Consider the following 12,788-nt stretch of genomic DNA (forward strand, 5'->3'; position numbering starts at 1 on the left):
CTAAGAAAGAAGACAAATAGATCTAGTATCTGATCATTTTTCCACCTTCTCCGAAAGCGGCCTGGTCTGGGTCATCTTGATCATGCACGTGGACTTCCTAACCATCCTCCTGAGTCCCCACTGTGTCAAAGAGGCAGGGAGAACGGTTGTCTGAAGTGTAAGCCACATGGCCTCTTGCTCAGAGTCTCTGAGGGGCCCATTTTCCCAGGATAAAGGATGTCCTGTGTCCTCAAAGCTATGGTTTTTCCAGTAGTCATGTATGGATGTGAGAGTTGGACTGTGAAGAAAGCTGAGCACCGAAGAAATGATTCTTTTGAACTGTGGTGTTGGAGAAGACACTTGAGAGTCCCTTGGACTGCAAGGAGATCCAACCAGTCCATCCTAAAGGGAATTAGTCCTGAATATTCATCAGAAGGATTGAGGCTGAAGTTGAAACTCCAGTACTTTGGCCACTTGATGTGAAGAACTGATTCATTTGGAAAAACCCTGATGTTGGGAAAGATTGAAGGCAGGAGGAGAAGGGGATGACAGAGGATGAGATGGTTGGATGGCATCACCGACTCAGTGGACATGAGTTTGGGTAAACTCTAGGAGTTGGTGATGGACAGGGAGGCCTGGCGTGTTGCGGTCCATGGGGTCACAAAGAGTCGGACAGGACTGAGCGACTGAACTGAACTGAATTGTGTCCTCCATGATCACTCGTCACTTGCTGCCCTGCCCTGGGCTCCCCTGCTCTGGCCGTGTCACCCCAGCAGGTGCCATGTACCTGCTGTTCCAGCTCTGGAACCTTCTTCCCCAGATGCTGTAATACCCGCCCTTACCTAAGATCACAGCCCTACTGCCTCTCCTGTTCACTTGCACTTATTTGTGTTGCCACTTCTCTGTCTTCTCTGCTGAGATGCACACCTTTTGGGGAGATTCCCCATAGGACCCTCTGTGTTTGGCATGTGGTGCTGGGTGAGGGGGTGTGGAAGGGGGTGAAGGGGGAGGTGTCATCACAGAAGACAGATGGGGATTCTTCAAGCACATGGTGCTGCAGATTCCTGGCTCAGGGGCCCTCGGGCAGTGAAGGCTTTTCGGGGGAGCTGGACAGATGCTCAGTCTGGCCCCTGACCCTACAGGTATGAGAACAACGCCAGGCTCGGGAGTTTCTGGGATCTCCTGCAGGATCCTGATGTGTGCATACAGACCCCGAGTTGGGACTGGGTGTGACCGTGGGATCAGCTCCCAGCTCTGGGCAGGGGAGCCTTCTTGGGGGCAGGAGGCTCTTGTTGCCCCTAAAGGTGCAAATCAGAGAACCTGTCTCTCCTTGAAGCCACCTGTGCTGCATGGGGTGCCTCAGCCCCATTGCTCCTGGACCACAGAGTAATTGCCACCTCCAGCTGGTAATTGAGGAAACCGAGCCACAGAAAGTCACATCTGTAGCCTGGCCCTGCAGCTGGTCAGTGGAGAAGTTGGCACTTAACCTTAGATCCTGGGCTGCCAAAGACAAGAATCCCAAAAGACCCCCTCCCTAGCAGCTTGGGTGCACTGGCCCAGCTCCACCTGGCTCCCTGGCCCTCTCCCCCTCTGGCTCTAGCCATGGGGGATGGAGCCACCCCCACAGGTGCATGTATGTGACATCCCCAAAGGGGGCAGGGGTCATAGCACACCGGCAGTCCATCTGGGCCCCTTGTGGGAGCAGAAAGACAGGGCAGGTGTGGGCCTGGCTTGGACGCCCCCACCCTCTCTGGGCCTCGATTCTCTCTCAGGGCCCAAGGAGCCTGGCTGCTTCCTTTGGGGGGCTGCCCTGTCACTGGGGATGGTGGTGGCCAGGTTCAATGCCAGGGCACTGCCAGGTTAGAGCAGGGATCTTGGGGAGCAGGCAGCCCCCACAGCTGTGAGCTTGGTACCATGGTCCCCCCCAGAGGGCTGAGCATCTGCCTGGCTCCTGGGGTGATGGGGGGCGGGTAGGACGAGCAGCTGCCTGGGGAATTTGAGTTCCCCAGAAATGACCCTCAGACCCTTTGGTACTTTCCTGCCCAAAGGCACCCCCCAGCCCCCAAGAGGACCTGGCACCCAAACTGCCTTCACAGGGTGAGGCCATGGACTTGGCCTTTAACCTCTGAGGGACTCATGGAGACAGTGTCTATTCAAGGAAATCATCCTTTATCTAAGCCCTGTGAGTTTTGATAATGCTCCATCACAGAGCTGGCAGCACCCACAAGACACAGAACATGCATTACCTACTGCCAATATCCCTCCCTGCCCTGTGCCCGTCACTTTCCTTCCAGAAAGTCACATGACTGGAATCATACAGTTGGAACCTTTTGAGACTGGCTTCCTTCCTTGGCACGGTGCATTCACTCGTGACCACCACATCTTCACCACATCTTAGAGATTAAGGCAGGCTGGAAATCCCATCTGACAGGGGCCTGGAGCAGCCAAACCCTAGACACACAGTCGGGGCTGGGGGCAGGGGCAGCTGGTGTCCAGTGGGGACGCATTCTCCCTCAGGGACAGTGGGGAAGTCCGCACTGGTGGGGTGGTGGTCCTTTAAAGCCGGAGAAAGTGGTAAATTTCACATTAAGTGTGTTTCACTGGAACAGAAAAAAAGGAACAAAGGCTTGTGATTCCTCTCCCTCTTGAAACACAAGCCATTAGATAACCAGATGGAAGCCTGGCTGCTTCTCTGGTGGTGGGATGGAGGCCTCCAACCACCTGAGTAGGTTGACACCCTCCTCCCCTCACAGGCCCTGCCCCACCCAGCACAACTGTCCTGCTGGGGCCAATAGGCGAGTGTACCATGCTGGCACCAAAGCTCACGGCTAGAGTCCTGGTCCCCCTGAGCTGAGACTCTGGACACGAGGGATGGGCTGCAGTCCCCAAGCAGGACACCCAAGCTGCGTGGGTGTCTCCTGGGATGACTGCTCATGGGGGTCCCTGCCCCACTCGCTGCCCCAGACTCTGTCCTTGTACAGAACCATAGCACAGTCGCCAAACCAAGAAGTCCCACTGCATGCTGGGACATCACTAGTGAACCCAGGACTGCACCCCTACTGTCTCAGCAGCAGCATCCTTTCTGCACCTGGGTCTGATGGGAAACCCAGCCTGGTGCTCAGGGGCTACGTCTTCAATCCCCTTAATACAGGAGAGCCCCTTGGCCTGCCCTGAACTTCCATGACCCGGCATGTTGTGAGTGCTGGGCAGATGTTTCTGGGGGAGGAGCTGAATTCTGGGCAGTGAGTCCAGCAGGAGGCACCAATCTTGGGTGCCTGTTTCCCTAACATAGCATCACTCTCCTGGGGCCCCGTGACTCGCCAAACTTCAGCCACAAGTGTCAGCATCACCGAGGTGAGCTGGCTGCAGGTGGAGGAATGGGAGATTGATGGATGAAAGAGGAGCGAACAGGTGGATGGATGGGGGCAGGGGGAGAGGGCACAGCGCAGCTGGTGGCACAGGATAGAAACACCGAGAAAATGATCCATGGCCTGATTTTATTGGAACCAATTTTCTTCCACTTTGTGGAGACAGGTCTTGGCGGCCTCTGCCTCCACAGATCACGTCAGACTTTAATGGCCTCGGTGCTCAGGAGGCTGCCCAGAGTCGATGTGCCCATGGACATGAGCCCCTCCCGTACAAGCCACACCCAGGGCCGGCTGCCCCTTCTGAAGCTGGGCCCAGCCCATCATGAGGAGCAATGCTGCTGGCACTGAATGTGAAAGAGGCCAACTGCGAAGGCAGATTACAGGGGTACCCCATCACCACCCCCATCGCCCCCAGCCTCACAGCTGCTGTCAGGGCCACAGGTCCTGGAAAACGGTAACAATGAAGTGATGACCCAGAGCCCTTCCCATGCTGATGCAGGTCTGAAGGGTGATTCCAGGGGAGGCTGTTTTAATGTGGCCTTGTGAGCGGGGAGTGGATCTCTAACAAAGGTACACATGCCCTGTGACCCCTAATTCTCCCCCCAAGGGCACCGTGCATGCAGAGGGGCTGCTCTGAGCTGGGGCACCTCCTAGACACCCGCCATCCCTGTTCCTAGAGCAGCAGGCCCCAGGAGGGGGACATCCACCTCCCCCTACCCCTCCCCAGCATTGGGGAGACAGGATTTACTAGGGGATGGAGATGTGGCAGTGGGGAGGGAGATACCACTACCCTGCAGGATTGAATCCAGTCCCCTCTGGGGCCCTGGGGAGGTGCTGGACTGTCCCAGGGCAACGGGGCAGGCTCCTCAGGCTCCACCTCCCAGGCTTCCCTGTTGACCAGGGGCCCAGGATCCAGGGCCTTTGCTGGCCCGGGAAGCCCTGTCCTCACCATGAGCTCCTCTCACCTTGTCCACTCCAACCACACACTCAGAAAACTCCAGCAATGACAGCTCCAAGTTGCTCAGAAATCTCATCATCGAAGCACCTCATTTCTAAACGCTACTTCTGATTGCAAGTGTCCAGGATGGAACCTCACGGGGTGGAGGGCTGACACAACTGGTGGGAGACACTCGGGCTGGGAGGGGGCCCCAGTTTTGGAAAGAGTGGTTGTTTTGATTGGCCCACCTCTCCACACTTCCCAACATAGCCCATGAGAGGGAGACACATGGATACAGGTGCCCACCCCCTCTCTGCATAGATGTCACTGTTTAAAACAGTGGACATTGGCCCGGATTTGCCAAGTGGCCCAGAAGCCCATGTGGGGAACATAAAATCCCCTGGGAACCTCTCCTGGGACAGTGGATGGCGCAGAGGGACAAGGGGGGAGGGGGCAAGGCCAGGGCTGAGCTTCTCCATGAGGAATGTTCCTTCAGGCACATGGAGCAGCACACAGGAGCCCGGAGCCTCGCAGGAGTGGTCGGTGTCAGAAATAAGTGCGCCTCTAATAACTGGCCCATCAGTCTTTCTTGAGCATATGGCCGAGGCCATTAAAGAAAAATGGAAACTCCGGAGCCAGCAAGTGCTGAGTAAACGCTCAGCAGTGCTACAGCTGCGGCCACAGATGCGGTCCTTCTGTAGAGCCAGCTCCACAGACACTTGCCTAGTGGACAAGTGACCAGGACACAGCCCAGGCCACATCAGCATGGCAGCCTCCCACCAAAAGGATTCAGGGAGGGCCCTTTGGGAAGCCAAGCCAAGTTCCTGGGGTATCTGACCATGTGGCACTAACAGGGGGTGAGGGTGCTTGAGGGGGGTTCCCTCTGTGGCTGTGTTTTCTTAATGGTCTGACCCCCAGCTGCTCCTGGCCCAGCCCACAGGGGTCCAAGGGGGCAGGGGTCTCAGGGGAGCATCTCCTGGGTGGGCATGACTGACCTGCCCCACCTTCACAGCCAGGTGTCGTGGCTGCTGTGTCCCAACTCCCCAGCCCCAGCACAGCCCACAAGACCCCAGAGGAAGCCGGAAGGTAATTCCCACTCTGTCACCACACGCACCCTGGTTGCTCCTGCCTGCAGCCTGTGACTCATCTTCCTGCTACACGTGGCTGCCGGGGGGCCCCTCTGCACAGGAATACCTGGAGCCAGGGCAGGCGAGGAGTCTGGAGCTTAATTCTGCCCACTGGCTCCATCTCGGTAGTAGCCTGTGGAGGGCCAGTTGCAGCCCAGGATAGACGTGCAGATGGCACTTTCCCCACCCCCAAGCATGCCAGCTCCTTGAGCCTGGCACCCCTGTCATACTCAGAGGCAGCAGCATGGGTTCTGCTGAGAAGCTATTGATGACTTGGGTGTGAAAGGATAGCCAGACAGGACAGCCAGTCTCTCTGGACTCCCACCCCAACCTGGCTCAGCCCAGACCCTCCTTTCCCATCCCACTCTGGGGTGGAGGGAGCCCCCGCCCTTTCATGGCTACCCACATCCTGAGGCCACCATGCCATTCCAGGTGGTATCTCTTCCCTGACTTGCTCTGGGGGACACCCTGCTCCCAGGCCAGGGCCCTGCCTGAGAAGCCTTCTCCCTGGGGCTGGAATCCCCCTGCCTGGCTGAGCCAATGTCCAGGGAGGTCTCCAACCTGGGTCCCCACATGCTTCACCAGACCCTCCAAGGGCATTGGTCACCCGACTGCAGGCCCTCCAATCTGCCACCAGGCCTGATACCTTAGGATTTTCCAGCAGAAACAACATCACCACCACCACCAGGGACAGCACCTCTGACTACTTCTACCCACCAGGAGCCAGACAAGGGCTTCCCATACCCTCTCTCTTGAATCCTGTACCTTCTGAGACCAGGGCTGTGATTGCCCCATTTCACAGATGGGAAAACTGAGGCTAAACTAAGGAACCGGCCCAAGACAGCATCAGGCCAGAAGACACTGGGGGAGCAGTCTGGGATAGGGGTTCTGTTGTAGAGGAGAGGGACCACACCTGTGGGAAGCACAAAGCCTTTCGAGAAGCTGATGGAAGGGACCCTCTCTGGAAAGAGGAGGACACCAGCACACACATTTGCCTTACACCTCAGGGGCTCTGGGGACAGCTGAGGCCCATCCACAGAGCCTCTGCTCGAGGGAGGTCGGTAATCTGGGCTTCCAGCCCCTTTGGTGGAAGGAGGCGATGAAATAAGTAGGGCTGAGGCCTGGCAGCCCTGGAGTGAAAGGTGGGAAGAAGCCGGGGATCAGGCTGCTCTCGAGTCCCCTGCTCCTCCCCCATCCCGACTCATTCCCAGCTTCATAGGAACACAGTTTCTTTGGGACATGAAATTTTCTCCAACTTCCTGTACCCAGAGGACACACAGACAGGAAACTACTTCTGGGATGAGGCACTGAGGCTTCCCTGAGGGTCCGCCTTGGACCCTTGCTCCCAGGGGAGATCCCGGTCTGGTGGCCTCTGACTCCTGCCCCTGCCCCCCAGAAGAGGCTGCTCACCTGGATGACGACCTTGACTGTGGCGGTGCCCACGATGGGTGTGCACACCAGGCCGCCCGGGTGCTGGCCGTCGGCGCTGCGGTTCTGCTGGCCCATGGTGAAGAGCATAGGCACGGCCAGGAGGCCGGAAGCCAGCCAGACGGCACTGATGAACTTCTTGGTGCGGCTGCGGGACATGAGGGTCTTGGCCTTGAAGGGGTGGCAGATGGCCAGGTAGCGTTCCACGCTCAGGCTGGCCACGTTGAGGGCGGTGGCGTAGGTGCAGGCGTCGCGAAGGAAGTAGTAGCCGCGGCACACGGCGTCACCGAAGGCCCAGGGGTGGTGCACCCAGATGAAGTTGTACAGCTCCACGGGCATGGCCAGCAGCAAGATGAGCAGGTCGGACAGTGCCAGGCTGCCCAGATGGTAGTGCACCGTGCTCTGCAGGTTCTGCAGCGATTTCTTGCGCGCCAGCGTGAAGGCAGTCACGGAGTTGCCCACCGTGCCCACCACGAAGAGCGCCAGGTACACGATGGTCACCAGCACCTTGGAATAAATGTCCGTGTTCACATCCAGGTCGCTGCTGGGCGCCGCTGGTACGGACTCCGACAGGTTGCCAGAGCCATTGCCCAAGCCCGGAGCCAGGAGCGCCCTCTCCAGCACCGACGGCGGCTGCGTGAACGGGTCGCCGGTCCGGCCGACCCAGGGACCGGGCGCCGAGCTGTTGAGACGCATGTCGGGCGCGCGGGGCCGGGTGCTGCTGCGCTTCCCCGGGTCCGCGGCTGGAAGCCAGGGGGAGAGTGGGTGAGTCTTAGGCAGGGACAGAATAGAGGGAGCCCGAGGGGTGGGCGTGAGAGGCCGAGGGGGTGTGCCGTCGAGCCGGGGAGCACCAACCCGGTCCGTGCCAGCCTGGCGCGCTCGGCGCTCGCACTCACTGGGGGCTGCAGCTTCCCTCCGGGCTCCGCGCTTTCCCAGCTTTCTCCGAATGCCCGATCCCACGGTTCCTCCGGTCCCCGGGCGGCAGAACCGGTTCTCACGGAGAGCGCCCGGCCGGCTAGGGCTTGGGCTGCGCGAGGAAAGCCTGTGGAGCTGAGCGGAGCGCACGCCCGGCGCGCTCTCTTCTCGCTCGCGCTCTCCGCGCACCTCGCTCCGCGCACCTCCCGCAGCGCCAGCGCCCTCCGGAGCTCTGCGCCTCCACTGAGCCGGCGGCGACGGGCGCGCCCAGCCGTGGGGGGCGCTGGAGGGGAGAGAAGGCGGCCCCAGCCACTGTCCCCGCCCCGCAACGGGGCAGGGCTGGCTGATCACCCCCGCTCACTCTCAGGGACCATCTGGGCTGGAAGGAGTGCCCCAGGGAACTGGGATTCCAGTGAGGTGCGCCAGGAATATTGGCTTTTTCCAGGCACCCTCCTCAGGCAGCTCGCCCCCCTTTTCCGGGTCTCCCCAGCTTCCTATGCCCACTTCCCCAAGGGAACTGCCCCCGGGTCGCTTCCAGCCCGCCCAAACAGTGGGCTTCCTGCTGAGGTGGGGGGATGCCAGAAGCTGGGCTCCCAGGGGGCTCTACTCTAGCACAAGTAACTGGGGGAGGGGATGACTGAGGCGATCAGAAAGCAGAGGATAAAGTACCACCTGCCTCTGTGCACCCTGGGGTGGCCGTGTGCCACTGTGGGTGCAGGTGGTAGGGTCCAGGCCTGTCATCATCACCTGAACGTGGACCATCAGATGTCATCCTCAGGGTCCAGCCCGGCAGGATGTAGAGGGACCTGGCTGGGCTGGGAATAAGGAACAGATACCAGAGGGACCTGAGGGAAAGGGAGCACTGAGGAAAGGGGGTGAGGCCGAGCAGCCCAGACTTCAGACCAGTGGGGGGAGAAACTCAGGCTCAGTGCTTAGTCTCCGGTTCCCAGCTGGCTCTGAGCTCCTCCGCTCCACTGAACCCTGATGTTCCTATCACGGAGTCTTAGCACATAAGATACGTGCTTAAAAATGTACCCTCGCAGGGAACACAAATGTCCCTTTGCTGGAGGCCAGCACAGTGAGCTCAGAGGCAACAGGAGTGGTTTCAACCTGCTGCTTAATATCTGGGTGAGTGTTTTAGCTTCCCCATGCCTCTGTTTAGTCATCTGTGAAATGGGTACACAGTTCAAATCGGTGCTCCTGGGTCCCCATTGTTCTGGATGCTGTTGGTGCTGCAAACAGCAGGCGCTCAGTGGACACCTGTGGAGTGAATGCTTTTGTGCGGACTGTGTGAGGATTTCAGAGGGTGTGAAGCTGAAATACCTGGGAAAACAAAAGTTGCTTTAACTTCTCCAGGTTAGCCCAGGTTTGCTCTCTGGAAGGCGAGCCCATAGGTTCAGTGAACAGGTCCTAGGGTTGGGAGTTGAGTGTCCTCGCCACAGAAAGTAGTGCCGTGTCAGCCTGTGTTGGCCCCCGGAGGTCATCCTGAACCCATGGGGACATGGAGTCTTGCCGTGGACAGTGGTATTGGGTCACCTCTCTTGAGATCCCCGCCTCTCCCCCCAGAGGAAGGCAGCAGCCAATGACCACTTTGCTGGCCAGTAGCTGTTGCCACTCAGGACATTCCTGATGGAAATGCGCTCTCATTCGGCTGCTTAAGCTCACTGTTTGGTTTTCACATCCCTGACCTTTCTGCTAAGCTGGGCTTCTTTGCAAAGATTTCTTTTCGAGCCAGCCTAGAAGCTTAAAAAATCATAAAAGGCAACTTAGCACAAATATTATGACAAGGCGTTTGCTTGAAATCACAGAGGAAATGTCACCTGGGCCGCCTCGCTGAACCACATGGGTTGCAGGACCTTGTCCGGAGTCCCCGGAGGCTTAAAATCCTCTTTCTGTGAAGCGGGGAGCCTGTCCAGATGGCCCGGCAGCCGGAACCTTCTGAGTCCAAACTGTTTGCCTCTTTCGCTTATGATTTCCCTGGACATGCGCTTCCTGAACAGCTGGGACCCTTTAGGAAAAGCTTTGGTGAGGTGCGCACGGAGGGCGGGGCTGGTCTGCTGCGTCCGTCAGTGACTGGACCACACCCTTGACCGGGCCTAACTCCCTCTGAGCCTTGCCGGCCTCCCCCCGACACTCCACATGCTGTGTGTCCGCAAGGAGCTTGCTTGTCCGAGTCTCCCAGGGCTGAGATGCTCTGGCAGGTGTCTGAGTTTCTTGGGGAAGCTGGTGTGTCGGCCAAGAGGGCAGCAGCACCTGGGTGTCTCCAGCTTCCTGGGGAGCCCAGCGTGTTGTAGGCAGGGTAGGGTCCTGGCTGTTGAGCTGGGCGGTCACCTGAGCTTCAGTGTGAAGGTCAAGTCTGAGACACTGGAGGGAAGATGCCTGGATGACCACTGCCATGGGCAGGTGTGTGGGGGTTCCTGGTTTGTTTGCTTTGCTAACTTCTCCCAAGCTCTGAAAGGTACCTGGATGTAGTGGGTGCTCAGTGGACTTTTGATGAACTAGTGAAAGAGATTAGATGATGAACAGCAAGACTGGCAACACCTATGGTCTTTCCCCAACAGGCTTCCAAATGCAAGAGGATGTAGCTATGGAACCCAAGACAGACCCCTTTGGGTTGCACCCCTGGGCCTGAAGCTATCGAGGAGGCAGGATTATCTAACCATCTTAGGAGAGTGGCAGCCAGGATGAGGGGCAGAGGGTGTGACAAGGACTTTACTTTCCTGGCTACAAGAATTCAGTCCTTGGAGTCCTGGAGTCCCATCCTGTCTTTCCTCTGGCCCTCATATGGCCCTTGGGCAGCTCTTATTACAAGAAGGCTTCTTCCTAAAATAAAATAAAAATATAGGTTCACAGCAATACCTGTATCAGCTATCTATTTACCTATTGCTGCGTAACAAAGGACCCCAAACTCAGTGACGTGGTGGCAAAACAAACACTTTATTGTTATTAAGGTTATTATTAGGTTTCCTATGAGGCTACAGGTGGGTGGGGAGTAGTATACATTTATCTAAAGACCCTAAGGATATGTAGTCTGTGTAATTTGTAGTGTTTGGCTGTTGACTTCCCACCCACAGCCTGGAAAGTGCACATGTCAAAACGCAGAGCATTCCAAGGAGGATGTTAAAGATAGAGCAACACTTGTGTGAGAGCTAGTGGGTGGAGCGGGAGTGGCAGGTCTCCTTCCAGGCTGGGCACGAGCCTTGGCTCTCACATCCTTATCCCTCATGTTTCCAGTTGTGCCTTAACCCTTGGGCCCTGGCTGGCTTTCTGGAAATTTGAGCTGTGGTCACAAGGAAGAGCCAGATGATGGGGAGGGTGTGGCTGCCAGGAGTGTACCCTGCTGACCATGGGCTCCAGGTCTATAAACCGACCAAGCCTCAGTGGACCCGGCGTCACCAGGTCACTATGAGCACCGTGTTTCAGGTGCTCCACGTGGAGGTGACTGCTCCACAAACTCCGGCTTTACCGCCAGTGGGCTAGATGAGGAAGAGGAGGGGCTGAGCTCCTGGGCCCCTGAGAGTGCGGGCATGGCTTTCATTCAGGGTCCCTGTGGAGGATGCATGAGGAAGGCTGAGTTCCCAGCTGCAGGTTGGGGGCTAGTCCCTCTGGGCTCCACCCTCTGAAGCAGGCAGGGAGATGGCTGGGAGAGGGGTTCAGGCCGTGGGGACACCTCACACAACTGTCATTTCACCCCCAGCAGCAGCACGGCCCCTTCTCCTAACAATCGAAACCATCTCACTGTGCACTTTTCTAGATTTATTGAGCAGTGCACTTGTACACGCAATAGCCACTAACGCTTGCAGCCGAGAAGGGCCTGGCAACTGCGGACCCCACCTGGGGCGTGGAAGACTTCAGCAAAGAGACATGTCAGGAGAGATGACATTTTGGAGGAAAAAAGGGCACGTCAGATCATCTAAGGAGAAAGAGAAAATCTGATCTCCAAAACAAGCTTCCATGCAGCCCAGGTTCCTAAAAATTACTCCTGTGAAGGCTTTGCTGTGGCATGCATTTCAGGCTGATCAACACAAAGGATGCTTTTTAGAATTTTCTTTGAAGTTGCAGCCTGACTTCTGGCAACCAGGTTTGAAACTGACAGAGTTATCCCCCGACCCTGAGTCCCCTGCCTTCCCCATTCATCCTCCTCTGCCTCCACACTTGGGTCAGGTTATAAAGAGGGTCCCTGAGTACCCCCTCCCACAAAGGCATTTTCTTTTTGAGACTTTCTCTTGTGTGAAAGACAACAGCGCATCCAATGCAGAAGGACAAACAGTTCCATCTGCTCAGCTTGCAGAGAAAAGCAGTGTTTTGTCAGCTCTCTTCCTGGGAAGCTGAGTTTATGTCTCTTATAAATTTACCAATTTCTGGTTAGCTTTCCCAGAGGTGCTTGTGAACACACTTGTGACTTAAGCTGAAAGAGAAAGGGTCACAGCTGCTGGGACCCCACCCCACAGGCCCCTGCCCCCCACCCCATGGGCCTTCCTTCTGTGAGGGTATCTCCCAGGGAGGGTGGTGCTTGCATAAACACGACTTCTGACAGTTCCAGGTCTTCTTCCAGAGACCTGAAACCTGTGCCTTTGTCTATACTCAGGAGTTCCAGTTGCCTAAAAGTACTTAAATAGAAAAACATGTCTCCCATTTCCTAATGACTTCATATGAGTTCTAAAATAAAACCCGAGTCTCCTTAGTCATTCTTGCCTCGGAGCGTCGCGGTGACTCCGGGCACTCTTAGGAAACAATCAGGTGCCAGACAAGGCAGATGACCCACTTGCCCGGGTGGCCCCAGCTCTGGGGAAGGAGCCTTGGAGAGAATCCTGTGGAAGCACCGGCAGCAGGCCTGGTGGCTTGTAGGTTCCAGGGTGCAGTCTCCAGGGCACGTCTGAGACTCTAGTGACCCCAGTGGGGTCACCCCCTCTCCCCTTCGCCCTGCAGGTAGGCGTGTCTTGGGAGTAAGTTCTGGCCTGCAGGTGGGCAGGGTGGAGAGGGGCGCCCTCTCCCGTCAGGCCCGGGTCCTCCTCTGGCTGCCACTGCCTGCCT

The 12,788-nt window shown here is 57.3% G+C and overlaps 1 protein-coding gene across 1 annotated transcript in view; it reads right to left on the reverse strand.

The window, feature by feature from the left end:
- The window catches only part of NTSR1 (neurotensin receptor 1), a 51,882-nt gene extending 43,890 nt beyond the window's left edge, over positions 1-7,992 (reverse strand). Inside the window, exon 1 of the mRNA XM_061436960.1 lies at positions 6,822-7,992. Coding sequence (XP_061292944.1) covers positions 6,822-7,535 — 714 coding nt within the window. The 5' untranslated portion in view covers positions 7,536-7,992. The remainder of the gene's footprint in view (positions 1-6,821) is intronic.
- Positions 7,993-12,788: the final 4,796 nt, after the last annotated feature.

This window comes from Bos javanicus, chromosome 13 (assembly GCF_032452875.1).
Source record: "Bos javanicus breed banteng chromosome 13, ARS-OSU_banteng_1.0, whole genome shotgun sequence".
In the NCBI taxonomy this organism is placed as follows: Eukaryota; Metazoa; Chordata; class Mammalia; order Artiodactyla; family Bovidae; genus Bos; species Bos javanicus.